The 13,297-nt window shown below is 36.3% G+C and overlaps 1 protein-coding gene and 1 pseudogene across 1 annotated transcript; one reads left to right on the top strand and one right to left on the bottom strand.

The window, feature by feature from the left end:
* Positions 1 to 2,243: 2,243 nt before the first annotated feature.
* LOC122138931 lies at positions 2,244 to 4,581 on the bottom strand. Its single transcript, XM_042734431.1, has 2 exons — positions 4,426 to 4,581; positions 2,244 to 4,228 (listed from the first exon to the last, which is right to left on the bottom strand). The coding sequence occupies exon 2, from the start codon at positions 4,203 to 4,205 to the stop codon at positions 2,553 to 2,555; it is 1,653 nt and encodes a 550-aa protein (XP_042590365.1). The 5' UTR covers positions 4,206 to 4,228; positions 4,426 to 4,581; the 3' UTR covers positions 2,244 to 2,552.
* Positions 4,582 to 5,285: 704 nt separating this feature from the next.
* LOC109065308 lies at positions 5,286 to 8,222 on the top strand (annotated as a pseudogene).
* The last annotated feature ends 5,075 nt before the right edge of the window (positions 8,223 to 13,297 follow it).

Genomic DNA, 13,297 nt, shown 5'->3' with positions numbered 1-13,297 from the left:
ATGTGAAGTTGGTTCACTTGTCAGAGTAGTTATGATGATGATGATGATTATGACGACACAGTTTTGGTCAATACTATTAGAGATAAATTTCTAACCATGCAGCCGTCAGCCACAGTATTGCTTCAGATGGAACAATTTCACTCATTCTCTGCTATAGGAGATGAAGAATTGTATAAACTTGTTAAATCATCAAAACCAACAATATGTATGTTAGACCGTATTCCATCTAAGATCCTAAAAGAGGTGCTTCCAGAAGTCATAGATCCTCTTCTGAATATTATTAATTCATCAATATCATTAGGATATGTCCCCAAAACATTCAGATTGGCATTTTTTTAAGCTTCTCATTAAAAAAACACAACTTGATCCTAGAGAATTAGTTAATTACAGACCGATCTCAAATCTCCCTTTTCTGTCAAAAATACTAGAAAAGGCAGTATCCTCTCAGTTTTGTTCCTTCTTCAAGAGAAATGGAATCTCTGAGGATTTCCAATCAGGATTTAGACCGTATCATATACTGAGACTGCTCTCATCAGAGTTATAAATTACCTGCTCTTTTCATTCGATCGTAGTTATATTTCTCTATTAGTTCTACTGGATCTTATTGCTGCGTTTGACACTATCGACCATAACATTCATTTGATAAGACCACAAAATTATGTTGGCATTAATGGAATCACAAGTGCAGCATGGAGCACCGCGAGGCTCAGTACTAGGACCGTTGTTTTCACACTTTCACCTAGCGTTGTTCGGGAGGCAGACACACTATCTCAGTTTAAATCTATAGATTAAAGACCAATCTCTTTAGACTGGCATGCACATAACACACTATCACATTGCTATAATTCAAATATGTTCAAATATTGTTGGGCTGCATTAATTATGTCAACTGGTACCTGGAACATTTCCCATAACACCCGATGTACTCGCTACTTCATAAGAAGAATGGCATCTACGCTACTATTAGTGTTATTCCGAGGTCACTGTAGCAACCAGATCCAGTCCATATCCAGACCAGAGTCAGCGGAGACCATGTCAACTAGATGAGCCCCAGAGACAGATCCCCTGCGAATAGTTCATCACCTCGACGGACTCACTGATGGAGTTTTGGTTCCTTGCCACTGTCACCTTTGGCTTACTTAGTTGGGGACGCTTGACTATTTGCACAGACACTATTGGAAGAGAGCTGAACTGGATGATGACATCACTGAATCATCAATGAACTGACTTTACCTGTTTTTTTGTTTTTGTTTTTTCCATTGTTGACAAGTTATTTTCCTGTTTTACACTGTAAAGCTGCTTTGACAATCAGTATTGTATAAAGTGCTATACAAATAAAGGTGCCTTGACTTGATGTCTGGAATGTGCAGTATGATCAGTATGGAGTGTCTGAAAGGTTTGGTTTTCCTGTTCAGCAGGTTCTTGAGCGTGTGACAGTTGATCTGGACTCTGACAAAGGAACAGTGTCATTCTCTGATCCTGTAACTAACACACATCTACACACATTCACAACCACCTTCACTGACACTTCTATCCATTGTTTCGTAATCTTGATAAAATAGCCTATCTGAGGAAGTTACCAGTTAAACTCTAACAACAGAAAATCACTGCTGAATCTAATCCTGCTAATAAATTAATTAAAAATATAGATAAATATGAGATACTAGATAAAAACCAGTGTCCACATGAAAGCTTGCTTGTTCAGCTCCAACCCAGATCAAACACAACTGAACCAGCTGATTAATCAGCTGATCTTCAGGAACGCGTGATAATTAAAGGTGTGTTAGAGCAAGGTTAGAACAGAACTGAACAATTTGATCTCCAGGAACAGGACTTGGCACCCAAATTTCATGTAAAGAGGCAGTGACTGTTCCAATTTGTGACTGGCTCTTTTATTTGGAACGCAGGATTTATTTTACTGGAGTTGTCAATTTGGTTTGGTATTTTAATTTCATCCACTGAAATGATCAATGGACTGCTGTAACTTTATTATTAATGCTTAAATATGCCACATATTTAACAGTAGGCCTTAATGAATCAGTACCACCCATTTAATTCATTCAATAATTTTACTCACCAGAATTGAAAATGTTGTGTTTTAATGAAAATGTAATTTTATCTGATTATAATATAATTATTTCCTGTAATTAACGTACTGAATTCAACAATCTGAGGTGTTTATGTATGTAGTGTAATGTTTTAAACAAAACTGAAAACCAGTATTTAAAATCTTGTTTATTGTCACTTTATTATTCTAAACAAATCTCAATTACACTGAATAATTCTGAAGAAGATTGTGACGAGTTTATAAAACAAAACAATACATGATAATGTATACAACAATATAAGAACATCCAAGTATATATCCTGCAATTTAACATGTAATTAAACACTTTCAAGACCTGTGGACAAATATATTACAATAGATAATAATTTGTTTACAAAAAAATTTTGCTTTCATTTTTCAATTCATAAATTTGCCGAGATATTTAACAATATATATATTACTCTGACAAACAACTAGAATGACACATTTTTACAAATTCATAAATTCAATCATGAACAGGGTTTTCACAGGTTTGGAGATTTCCCAGCTGAAAACATATTAGTTCAATCCCAGACTCCTCACACAGGCATTTCAAGTCAGGAGAACTGTTTTCATATATGACTACAACTTGTCTAGAGTGGCAGACATGAGCTGTGTATTTCTCATATTTCTCATTTATACGGAGCTCCAGATATTTCAGGACCAAACCGAGGATGGACCTAGTGAGTGGACAGCCTTCTTGTAGCTCTCTGAAGTCATCTGAAGCTTTTGGGATAATATCCTCTAACATATTTCTTTCCTCTGTTTCCATAGGAATTAAACCTTTAAGGAGAGTGTTGATATTTTTTGATTTTTTAGATGTTTTCTGTTTCCCTTTCTTCTTTTTTTGAGACTCATTTTGAGTCTTTTCTGCACTTTGCTTTTCTTCCACTTTGCTTTTATTGCACTTTTCGAGTAGGTATAAGAGGCTGTTTTTTAAGAAGGTCCATTTGATTTTCTTTGGTTTTTCTGCAAATTTCACACAGTAACACAGATCACAGGTGTTTTTTTGACTCCTTTCCTCTGAGAATGCCTCCAGTAGCACATTGAGGCGTTTGGCCAGAACCATAGTGAAAATCAAATAATCCACATTGAAATGTTTTCTGCCATCTGATGTAGAGCTACTTGCTTTGAAATCTGGAGGCAATTGGTAGGATTTAATAAAAGAGTTGAAACATGTTTTTAAGATCTCTGTAAATTGACAACAGGAATTCTTGTATGTCTGTACACTTTTGCCATTAGGACCTTTGTGGCCAGAGTCAGTTAAAGACTTGATCACACTCAGTATCTCTGCACCATTAATCTTTCCTGCTCTTCTGTCTGGTTCATGGAATTTCTCTAATTGTGAAGCAACATTTGGTACTTCTTTCACTTTGAGACACATCAGTAGAAGCAAATGATCTTGAACAGTTTCTTTCTTACCACTCTTTATTTGATCCTCAGTCCTTTTAGCTTCTTGGATTTTGACATGTTTTATTCGTTCCAAATTGTCTTCACACAGAAGAAACATGTCTATTCTAGAATAACTGTCCTTTTGATAGTATGTGAATGCCTTGACTGTTGGGTGGAAGTATGCCCAAGTATCCATAAGATTTAGAGAGGCAGTGAATTTTTTAAATGGGCCCCACTGTGGTGTATGATGTACTGTGTTTGCTTTAGATGTTCGATCACAGCTAAGATCAAGAACGGTGTTGAAATCACCTCCAACCACAAGCACACCCTCAGCTGCTTCCCTCAAGTATTCCTGCAGTCTGTATAGCATTTCTTTGTCATCTTTGTGATTGTACACATTAACTAGAGTGAACAGCTCACCATGAAGACGACAGAAGAGTACGACATACCCCCCACTATAATCCTCATCATGGCTTATGTACTGGAAAGGTACACCATCTTTTATAAGGATGGCAACTCCTTTGCTTTTGGAATCATAGACTGTAAAAAAAGATTGCCAGCCTTTAGGCTTTTCTAAAGGCATGTCACTTTCAGGTCCAATACGTGTCTCTTGCAAAAAGAAAATCTCTGCCTTTAGCTCTTTTGAGTACTGGTCAATGTTTGGGGTTTTTTGTCCACATATATTCCATGAGACAAAGCAAAGAGTTTGCTCTTTAGATGATTCCATTGCAGCATTTGCGTGTGAATCCTCTGTTGAGCAAGTTGATAAAAACATTAATTTATGCCTTGCCCATATGTATTTTTGGAAAAGAGATTTCATAGTATTTTCATTACAATTAAATGCAAAATCAACACGTTAAATTGACAGTCAACTTGAAGGAACAACTAAGAATTTAGTTTCTACTTTAACTAATAATGAAACGCACTTAAAATATTGTGGAACTTACCTTTTCCACTATGACAAATTTCTAGCCTACTCACTGCTTTGTTGTCCGTACAGTATTTTTGCTTATAGGGTTTGATGGCAATGATGTGTCCAATTTACAATCACGTCACTGTGGGTGAGGCATCATTCCAGTGGCTTTCTTCACATTTAGGTGTGTTCTCAGAGCTTTATATCACATGCACACATGTATAATTCAATGGTCTAACAGAATAGTTTCACTTCATTTTCAAATGAATTTTCCATTAGTTAGAATATCAGTTGTGATGACAGTAAGGGAAAGATTAGCGATGCATATGTTCACAGTGAGGATACCACCATGTTCTTTTTGAAAGTCATGACATTTATGAGTAACCCATACTCAGAATTGGTTCACACCATGAACACACACCCGGAGCAGTGGGCAACTATATATCCAGCACCCAGGGAGCAACTGGGGATTCAGTGCCTTGCTCAAGGGCACTTCAGCCATGGGTATTGAGGGTGGAAGAGAGTGCTGTTCATTCACTCCCTCCACCTACAACTCCTGCCAGCACAGAGACTCAAACCTGCAACCTTCGGGTTACAAGTCCAAGGATCCAGGACCGTGTTCTTCCCTTCAGGGTAGTGTTTTGTTTTATTTTTGATTATTAATAAAAAGTCCATCACTCTGTTCTTGAGACCTTGTGTATGACCAGTCACTGGTCAAACTTTAAATTGTAGATTTCAAACCATGCTGTGCTGCATCCAGTTAACCTATCCTATTAAAGTCATTTTCACTGTATGCAGCTGGTGTTACTGTCTGACCTGCTGCACAACATACCTAAACTGATCCACCCTCCTAAAACACTTACCAGGAAGAGACTGTCTCACTTCTTTCCATTCTGAGGCTTTTTATAATATCTGTATGTAATCAGATAGGAATCTATGCAGCAATCAATGGAGAGTGAAAACAAACACTTTCAAATTGGATTTTTGAGGACTTTATTTAAAAACAGACAGAAGATCTTTGTGATTCTCATGATTATTCATTTTTGAAAGTAGCAATGAGGAAGAAATGTTTCGATTTTTAAAGCTTGTGCAAACAGTGAAAATGGATTCACGCTCTGTTGAAGAGCCTTCTTGCAGTTTACACCATGAGAAACTCAATCTCTTCTGTCTGGAGGACAAACAGCCGGTGTGTTCAGTGTGCAGAGATTCACAGAAACACATCAATCACACATTCAGACCCATGAGTGAAGCCATTTTATCATACAAGGTAAGACAGATGTGACCCTGGAGCACAAAACCAGTCTTAAGTCACTGGGTGTATATATGTAGCAATAGCTAAAAATACTATAGATTTTTCTTTTATGCCAAAAATCATTAGGATATAAAGTAAAGATCATGTTCCATGAATATATTTTGTAAATTTCCAACTGTAAATATATTAAAACTTAATTACTGATTAGTAATTACAAATATATACAAATAGTTATATCTCTGCCAAATATTGTCCTATTCTAACAAACCATACATCAGTGGAAACTTTATTTATTCAGCTTTCAGATGATGAATAAATCTCAATTTCGAAAAATTGACCCTTATGACTGGTTTTGTGGTCCAGGGTCACACATGTCTCTTGATTCATATGTAAACAACAATACATAACAATTTTTTTTTTTATATAAATTCTAGGAGGAGCTCAAAACAACACTAAAGTCCTTACGAATTAAAATTACTCAAAGAGTGAAAATGAGAGAAGAGTTTGAGAAAACAGTTCAACACATCAAGGTAAGGAAACAGAATCAGGAGTAAAATACATTTTAATCAAGTGTAGGATCATTTATAGTACAGGTAACTATACGGATTTGTTGATGTATTCCAGTTTATTACTGTTAAATCCCTGTTTTAATAAATAGGGCAAGTAATCAGCACTATAGTGTACCCATTAAGATCAGAAGCCCACTTTCCAGTCGTTTATCTGATAAAAAGTACAGTAAAACAGTAATATTATGAAATATTATTGTAATCTAAAAAAAAAGTTTTCTGCTTCAATCTAATTTAAAATGCAAGTGTATTTCTGTGATAGCGAAGCTGAATATTCAGAAGCCATTATTTGTTACTCCAGTGTGTTTAATTTCAGATCAGACAAAATTCAGCCATTTATGGGGATTAAATTATTATTATTATTATTATTATTCATTTTATTTATTTTTAAGAAATTAAAAGCTTTAAATAAGAATTGATTTATAAAAACTAAAGAAACATAAATCTGAATATTATCTGAAAAAAGATCTTGGTTGGTTTACATTACACAATTGTTGATGTTTATCATGAATGATGTGTTGTGTTGATGTGTGTTTGAGATAAAGTGAATGTGATTTTATTTCAGTCTCAAGCTGATCACACGGAGCGTCAGATTAAACAGCAGTTTGAGAAGCTTCATCAGTTTCTCAGAGATGAAGAAGAAGCTACAATCACTGCACTGAGAGAGGAAGAGGAGCAGAAGAAGCAGATGATGAAGGAGAAGCTGGAGGAGATCAACACACACATCTAAGCTCTTTCACACACAATCAAAGACACGGAGGAGATGATGAAAGACAGTGATGTCTGCTTTCTGAAGGTCTGATTTCAGATCATTGATTGATTGATTGATTGATTGATTGAGTTGTTGATGATTAGCTGTGTGTTTGTTCTGCAGAAGTTTCCAGACTCAATGGAAAGGTGAGTGATCTGCTGCTGTCTCTGCTCTCTCTGCTTCTGAACCAAAGCCACTGCAGTTCTGATCCTGAATGTTCTTACAGAGTCCAGATCTCATCACAGCCGGATCCACAGATGCCTTCTGGAGCTTTGATTCATGTGCCGCGTTACTTGGGCAACCTGCCCTTCAGAGTCTGGAAGAAGATGCAGGACATCGTCCAGAACAGTGAGTCTGGAGAAGATCTGAGCTCTTACACACACACACACAAACACACACACACTGGAAATGATTCATGGGGGAAGATTAACAGATTTAAAAAATGTATGTTTTTGATCAACAGGACAAGTGTCAAAATTCATAATGTGTGTTCAGTTCACTCTTGATCATTATATGAACATCAGAATAAAAGCAGCTGTTGATTGTGTCTCATCAGCTCCTGTGATTCTGGATCCAAACACTGCAAATCCACATCTCATCCTGTCTGATGATCTGACCAGTGTGAAAGACATCTTATTAAAAAGTCAACCTCTTCCTGATAATCCAGAGAGATTTGACTATTATTCCTGTGTTCTGGGTTCAGAGGGTTTTAACTCAGGAACACACTGCTGGGATGTGGAGGTTAAAGAGAATCAGTTCTGGAGTGTTGGAGTAACTACAGCTTCAAACCAAAGGAAGGGACGGGATTTCTTTAATACTGATGTCTGGAGTGTGTGCTATGGATTGTGTGTACCGTCTGGTTTCCCTGTTGAACAGGATCTTGAGCGTGTGAGAGTTTGTCTGGACTGTGACAGAGGAACAGTGTCTTTCTCTGATCCTGTAACTAACACACATCTACACACATTCACAACCACCTTCACTGATACCGTCTTCCCATTCTTTGCTAGTATTTACCATCTGAGGATCTTACCATATAGTTATGGTACTGTAATAGTTCGTAAACGTTACACCTATAGCTCTGAATCAGTGCGAGTGCAGTGAAATAAAAGCTGCTAAACTCAAAGACCCTGCCCTGAACAGCTTTACTTACTGCGTTTATCTGATCTGGTTCTTATTAGGGTCCTTTCACTTATCAATCAATTATAATACATTGATTAAACAAATAAATTAAAAGGTTGTAAGACTTGAAAATGATTCTCTTTCATGACTGTTATATCTCCTCGTATAAATTATGAATTAATACTTAGACAGGTTTCCTAAGTATTATTATTGTTTATGAATTTGCAAAAATGTACTATGTGCCTGTAAGAGTTCAGTCTGATCCTGTTTATGGATAATTTTATAATTTGTTATGAGAATTATTTTTAGCTCATTTCTTCAGTAGCCTTTCAATCTTCTGTAACTACATCGTTTTAGAAAGTTATGTTTTTAAGAGTTTGTAGGAGTGCTTGTGTTTAAGTAGGAGTATTTTGGAGGCAGTGCACAGAGGAATTTTTAACAGGTGTTTCATTCATGGATGGGGAGGAGGCTTTGTGGAGGGAGGGAACATAAAGTATACAATCTTTAACACACTAAAGTTGAATGTCCCAAACAGTTTATGTAAACATTTTCGCATATTCCCAGGGGTGTGTATAAGTGGTGCGCATGCGCAACCAAAATCAAAAATGCAATGTGTAAATATGTTCAGACCGCTCCGTAACACGGGAGCAAAAGGGGTAATCCAGTATCCAGAGCAAAACGGTCAAAACACGAGTAACAGGGCAAGGAAAGAAAAAAAGACTAAACTATGAAAACTAGAAACTGAAACAAAACTATGGAAACTAAAAACTGAAACAAAACTATGGAAACTAGAAACAAGACTATGGAAACAAACACAGAATGGCTTGGTATCGCTAGGAGAGAAATATGTGCAGAACAATATTCAGCAGTGTGTGAGCGGAAGTCCAATGCTTATAAAGCGTGTCTGATGATTGTGCTGTGTGATTGGTCTCAGGTGCATGGTGTGATTGTTATCAGGTGAATGCAATTGGTGCAATAGAGCATGGGAAATGTAGTCCAGGGTGTACTGTGTTGTGGATGATGACCTCTGGTGGTGAATTAACGGTTTAGTGACCGGATCATAACACTTTTGCATATCGACATTATTTGACAGCTGTAAATGCTCAATCACTGTTTTATATTGGCTAATTGTTATACTGTACAATATTTCCAGTCAAACTAAAATCATAAATCTCATTCACTGACGCGCTTCACTCGGAAGCGCACCTGAATCACACTATAAGTGCAGTGTGAGTAGACTACCTGTGTCAGCAGTGGATTCGGGGAACAGCTGTTATTTTGTATGCAGGGCCGTTCTTAGTGGGGTGCACCTGGCGCGGCTGCACCGGGCCCCACGGCGTCCTGCGGATGAGACGTTAAACCGAGGTCCTGACTCCCTCTGGTCATTAAAAATCCCATGGCACTTCTGTAAAGAGTAGGGGTGTATCCCCGGTGTCCTGGCTAAATTCCTTCCACTGGATTTCTCAGTCATGGCCTCCTAATAATCCCCATCCATTAAACTGGCTCTATCTATCTCTCCTCCCCACCTGTAGCTGCTGTGTGGTTTACAGGCGCTGTCTACTGTGGCTCATTAATTAATCCATTCATTCATTCATTAAATAAATAAATAATTCACTATAAATAGAAAAAAATAAATATACAAAAATAATAATGAATAAAATAAAGAACAAATAAATAAAAATTCACAAAAAAAATTAAACGAATGAATGAAATATCTTATATTTTTATTTTGTGACTTAAATATTTTTTAAATATTAAAACTATATAAACCAAAATATATTTTTCTTATATTTTTATTTTGTGACTTAAATATGTTTTGAATAGGGACACGAGATAAACCATAAACTTATGTTTGAATTTTAAAGCAGCGTGCACAAGTTTGGTCTACTGTGCACGCGCCTGAATTTAACGGTCACTTTCCAGCGGACGGACCCCAGAGATAAGGCAAGCGCTGTCAATCCCGATTTTATTCATCGATTTTGCTCATGTAAATATAAATGTAACTCTAGATGTGTACTGTTTTGTGTCTTTAAACGTGATTTTGTAATTAAATGCACTGTTTGGTTAATTTGTGCAAGAATATATCTAGGCGAAATTTGAGATAAATAGTTCCCTCTTACTTCTGGTCTTGTTAAAACACCCTAAACTGCCAACTACACAGTAATCACTTTCTATTTTTGAACTTCAGCTGTAATAGAGAGTTTGTCGCTTGCTCTTGATCCATGATGCTCACTTGAGCCATATGCTCTGATAATGAATCATTTACGAATCATTTCCATTCATTCCAAGGCCATGAACGACTCACTGTTTTTCGATGAATCATCGAGTCAGTGATACAGAGTTGTTCAAATCAAAAGATGCTCATGTGTCACCACCTACTGGTTAAATTGCTTAGTTGCTACTGATGTTTAACTTTTTTAAACAGCATTAATTAGTGCGTAGATTGCGCAATAATATTTGTGCTGATCATCTCTGAACTGTCTGTTTATATTGTGCTATAAAATACAAATAAATGTTTGTGTTTTTATCATTACCATCAGTGCATTATGGAGACAGATGTGACGTCACATCCTAAAGATGGTCTAAAATAAAGGATTCAGACTGATAATTGAACTGATAATTAGTGCTTGCAGGTTAATTCTATTGTGTGCTAATGGACCATGTTTGCTTGTGTGTTTGTTGGTGTAGCTGGACAGTTTCTGCGGTCCTCTGTGTGGTAAACACAGTAATAACAGTCATCAACAGTGGCAGCAGCACATCTACTCAGAGAAACACAAGCAGAGATTGGACCCTGTTCCCTTGTCTGCCTCAGGTACACCATCATCAGTGTCAGTATCACTATGACAGCACTAATTAGTTCACTCAAACATCCTTTAAGTGCTAGTCTGAATGTGTAACTCATGTTGTAAATAGATTGTTGCCAAAACAAAATGTGCTACATGCCCTAATTATTATCTGTTCGTTTACAAATATGTTAATGTTTCCTTAAAGTCCTTATATTTAAATAATTATGATCATTACATCAATAACAATAATAATAAAGATTTAAAACTGAAATCAGTCATTTTAAATTCAGTTTGAGAAATTAATCTGAGAATTGTTAAAGATTCAATTTAACAATGTTCATCAGTTATTAGTGTTTTTAAATATATTTAAGTAATTGTTAGATGACCACAATGTTATGTTTTAGCAATCTGATTAAATTATGCACATTCTGCTTTTACGTTTAAGTTAGGCTGTTTTTATTAAGTATTTTTTACGTCATGTTGGTTAAAACCAAGAATAGTTGATGAGAAACAGGTGGGGGCGCAGTTAGTATGTTTTCAATCTGTCTGGACTGAATCTAGATCACCTGAACTGGTTTTCTTTTTAATGTTCATTCTGTTCATACACTGATTGAATGTTTTCATCTGTTAGAGAGGGATCAGAACATTTAGTCTTTCAGCTGTTTGATCTGCATGCAGTATTTGACCAGGACTTCAAGAATACTCGTACCAAGAATGGTACGAGAATACAGACATGTTATTAATTTTTGTTTTATTCTTACTTAATAAATTCATTGTTTACATAAGACAAATCTTGAGCATCATATCATCTATTGATTACAGTATTATGTGATTAAAAAATATATTAATGTGGTTATGTTTTAGCAATCTGATTAAATTATGCTTTTCTCTAGCATTATTTAGAAAAACTGAATAAAATAGATCCATGAACAACATTTCATAATTTAGCACTGAACCATGAACCTTTTAACTAATCCGTAATTACTGTATGTTTTTTATTTTTTTGACTGTGTGTTGTTGTCTTTTGTGTACTGGAAGATGAACCTTTTAACTAATCCGTAATTACTGTATGTCCCCACTGGATGCAATAAATGGCTCGTTTGTAATGGGTTTTATAATAATTACTGTATGTCCCCACTGGATGCAATAAATGGCTCGTTTGTAATGGGTTTTATTGGTTTTGTAACATTTCCGTTACACGCTTGAGGTATTCGCCCAATCACAACGCACTGGAAAGCTGGCCAACACCTCGCTTTTCAGAACGATGAGTGTTAAATTACAAAGTAATAAAATGATCCCGTTCTGTCTCGTCACCACCAAAGTTTTCTCAGTCCTCCAGAAGTGTTCATGGCCTTCAACCACAACAGACACAAAATCTGAGTATACCTTCACTTCAAATCTTTATTGTCTTACACTGGGTATATATAAGGATACAATAAGGGTGGTACAGCCCTTTCAACCAATAGGATATAGATTACATATGTGTTGAGTATGAGGCAAAACAACAAGTTATATAAGGCATACATATGATCAGGAACTACTGGACATATAAGGAATAATACTGGCAGTGGGACTCTTCAACTTTCAGTAAAGGACAACCTAAACCCAGTAACCTGCGCCTACAGAAGTCCCCCACCATTCTTCACCGATTGAACTCTATATATCATCTGCGCATGCATGTATACACTGAGGTAAAGAGATATAGGAATAGAGACGAGAGAGAGAAAGAACACAGATGGGAGGAGGGAGAAAACCAAGGGGAAAGAAAGGGAGGGCAGGAGTAAGGCAGCTGAGATCACTCACATTGAAACAATAAGAGGAAACATCTGGAAGGGAGTGTACTTTTTCTAACAATGAGCTTTGTAAAAAACGACACGTTTCAGAAGGCGGGGCATAGAGGAGAAACGATAATGTACAGTATGTGGAAAATAATGTTTTTGAACCTTAAACCACATAAACACATTTCATTACACCAAATAATGTTCTTTTTAGTAACATCATATGACATCATAAAGTTAGTGAAGACAATAGGCAGAATCACGCTGATAGAAGTGCTCTCTCTCTCGCGCATGCTCCACTTTTTCAGTTTTCATACAGCGTGCAATCAGTTCTCAGTGCTCAAATACACACACACCAGTCCAAATGTGTGTAGAGTATCTCACATAAATACAGTCAGTTATGGATTAAGTGAACGTGAACAGGTGGGTGAAAACTAAACGTGTGTCAGTATGCCTTGCCTTCTGTCTTAAAGGGACAGTATTCCTAATTAAGTACATATCTGTGTCATTAATGTTAACCAACAAAACATCAATGACACATTAATGAAACATTAATGAACAATAGATATTAAATATGTTAAATAATCCTACTGTATCAGAAAAATGAGTTTAATTTGTATCTCTTTCTTATTTGTCTTATTGTCTTTTTCTGCT

The sequence above is a fragment of the Cyprinus carpio genome, chromosome A3 (genome assembly GCF_018340385.1).
Source record: "Cyprinus carpio isolate SPL01 chromosome A3, ASM1834038v1, whole genome shotgun sequence".
Classification (NCBI taxonomy): domain Eukaryota; kingdom Metazoa; phylum Chordata; class Actinopteri; order Cypriniformes; family Cyprinidae; genus Cyprinus; species Cyprinus carpio.
Note: the sequence above shows the minus strand (reverse complement) of the source record. Positions and strands in the feature narration are given on the sequence as shown.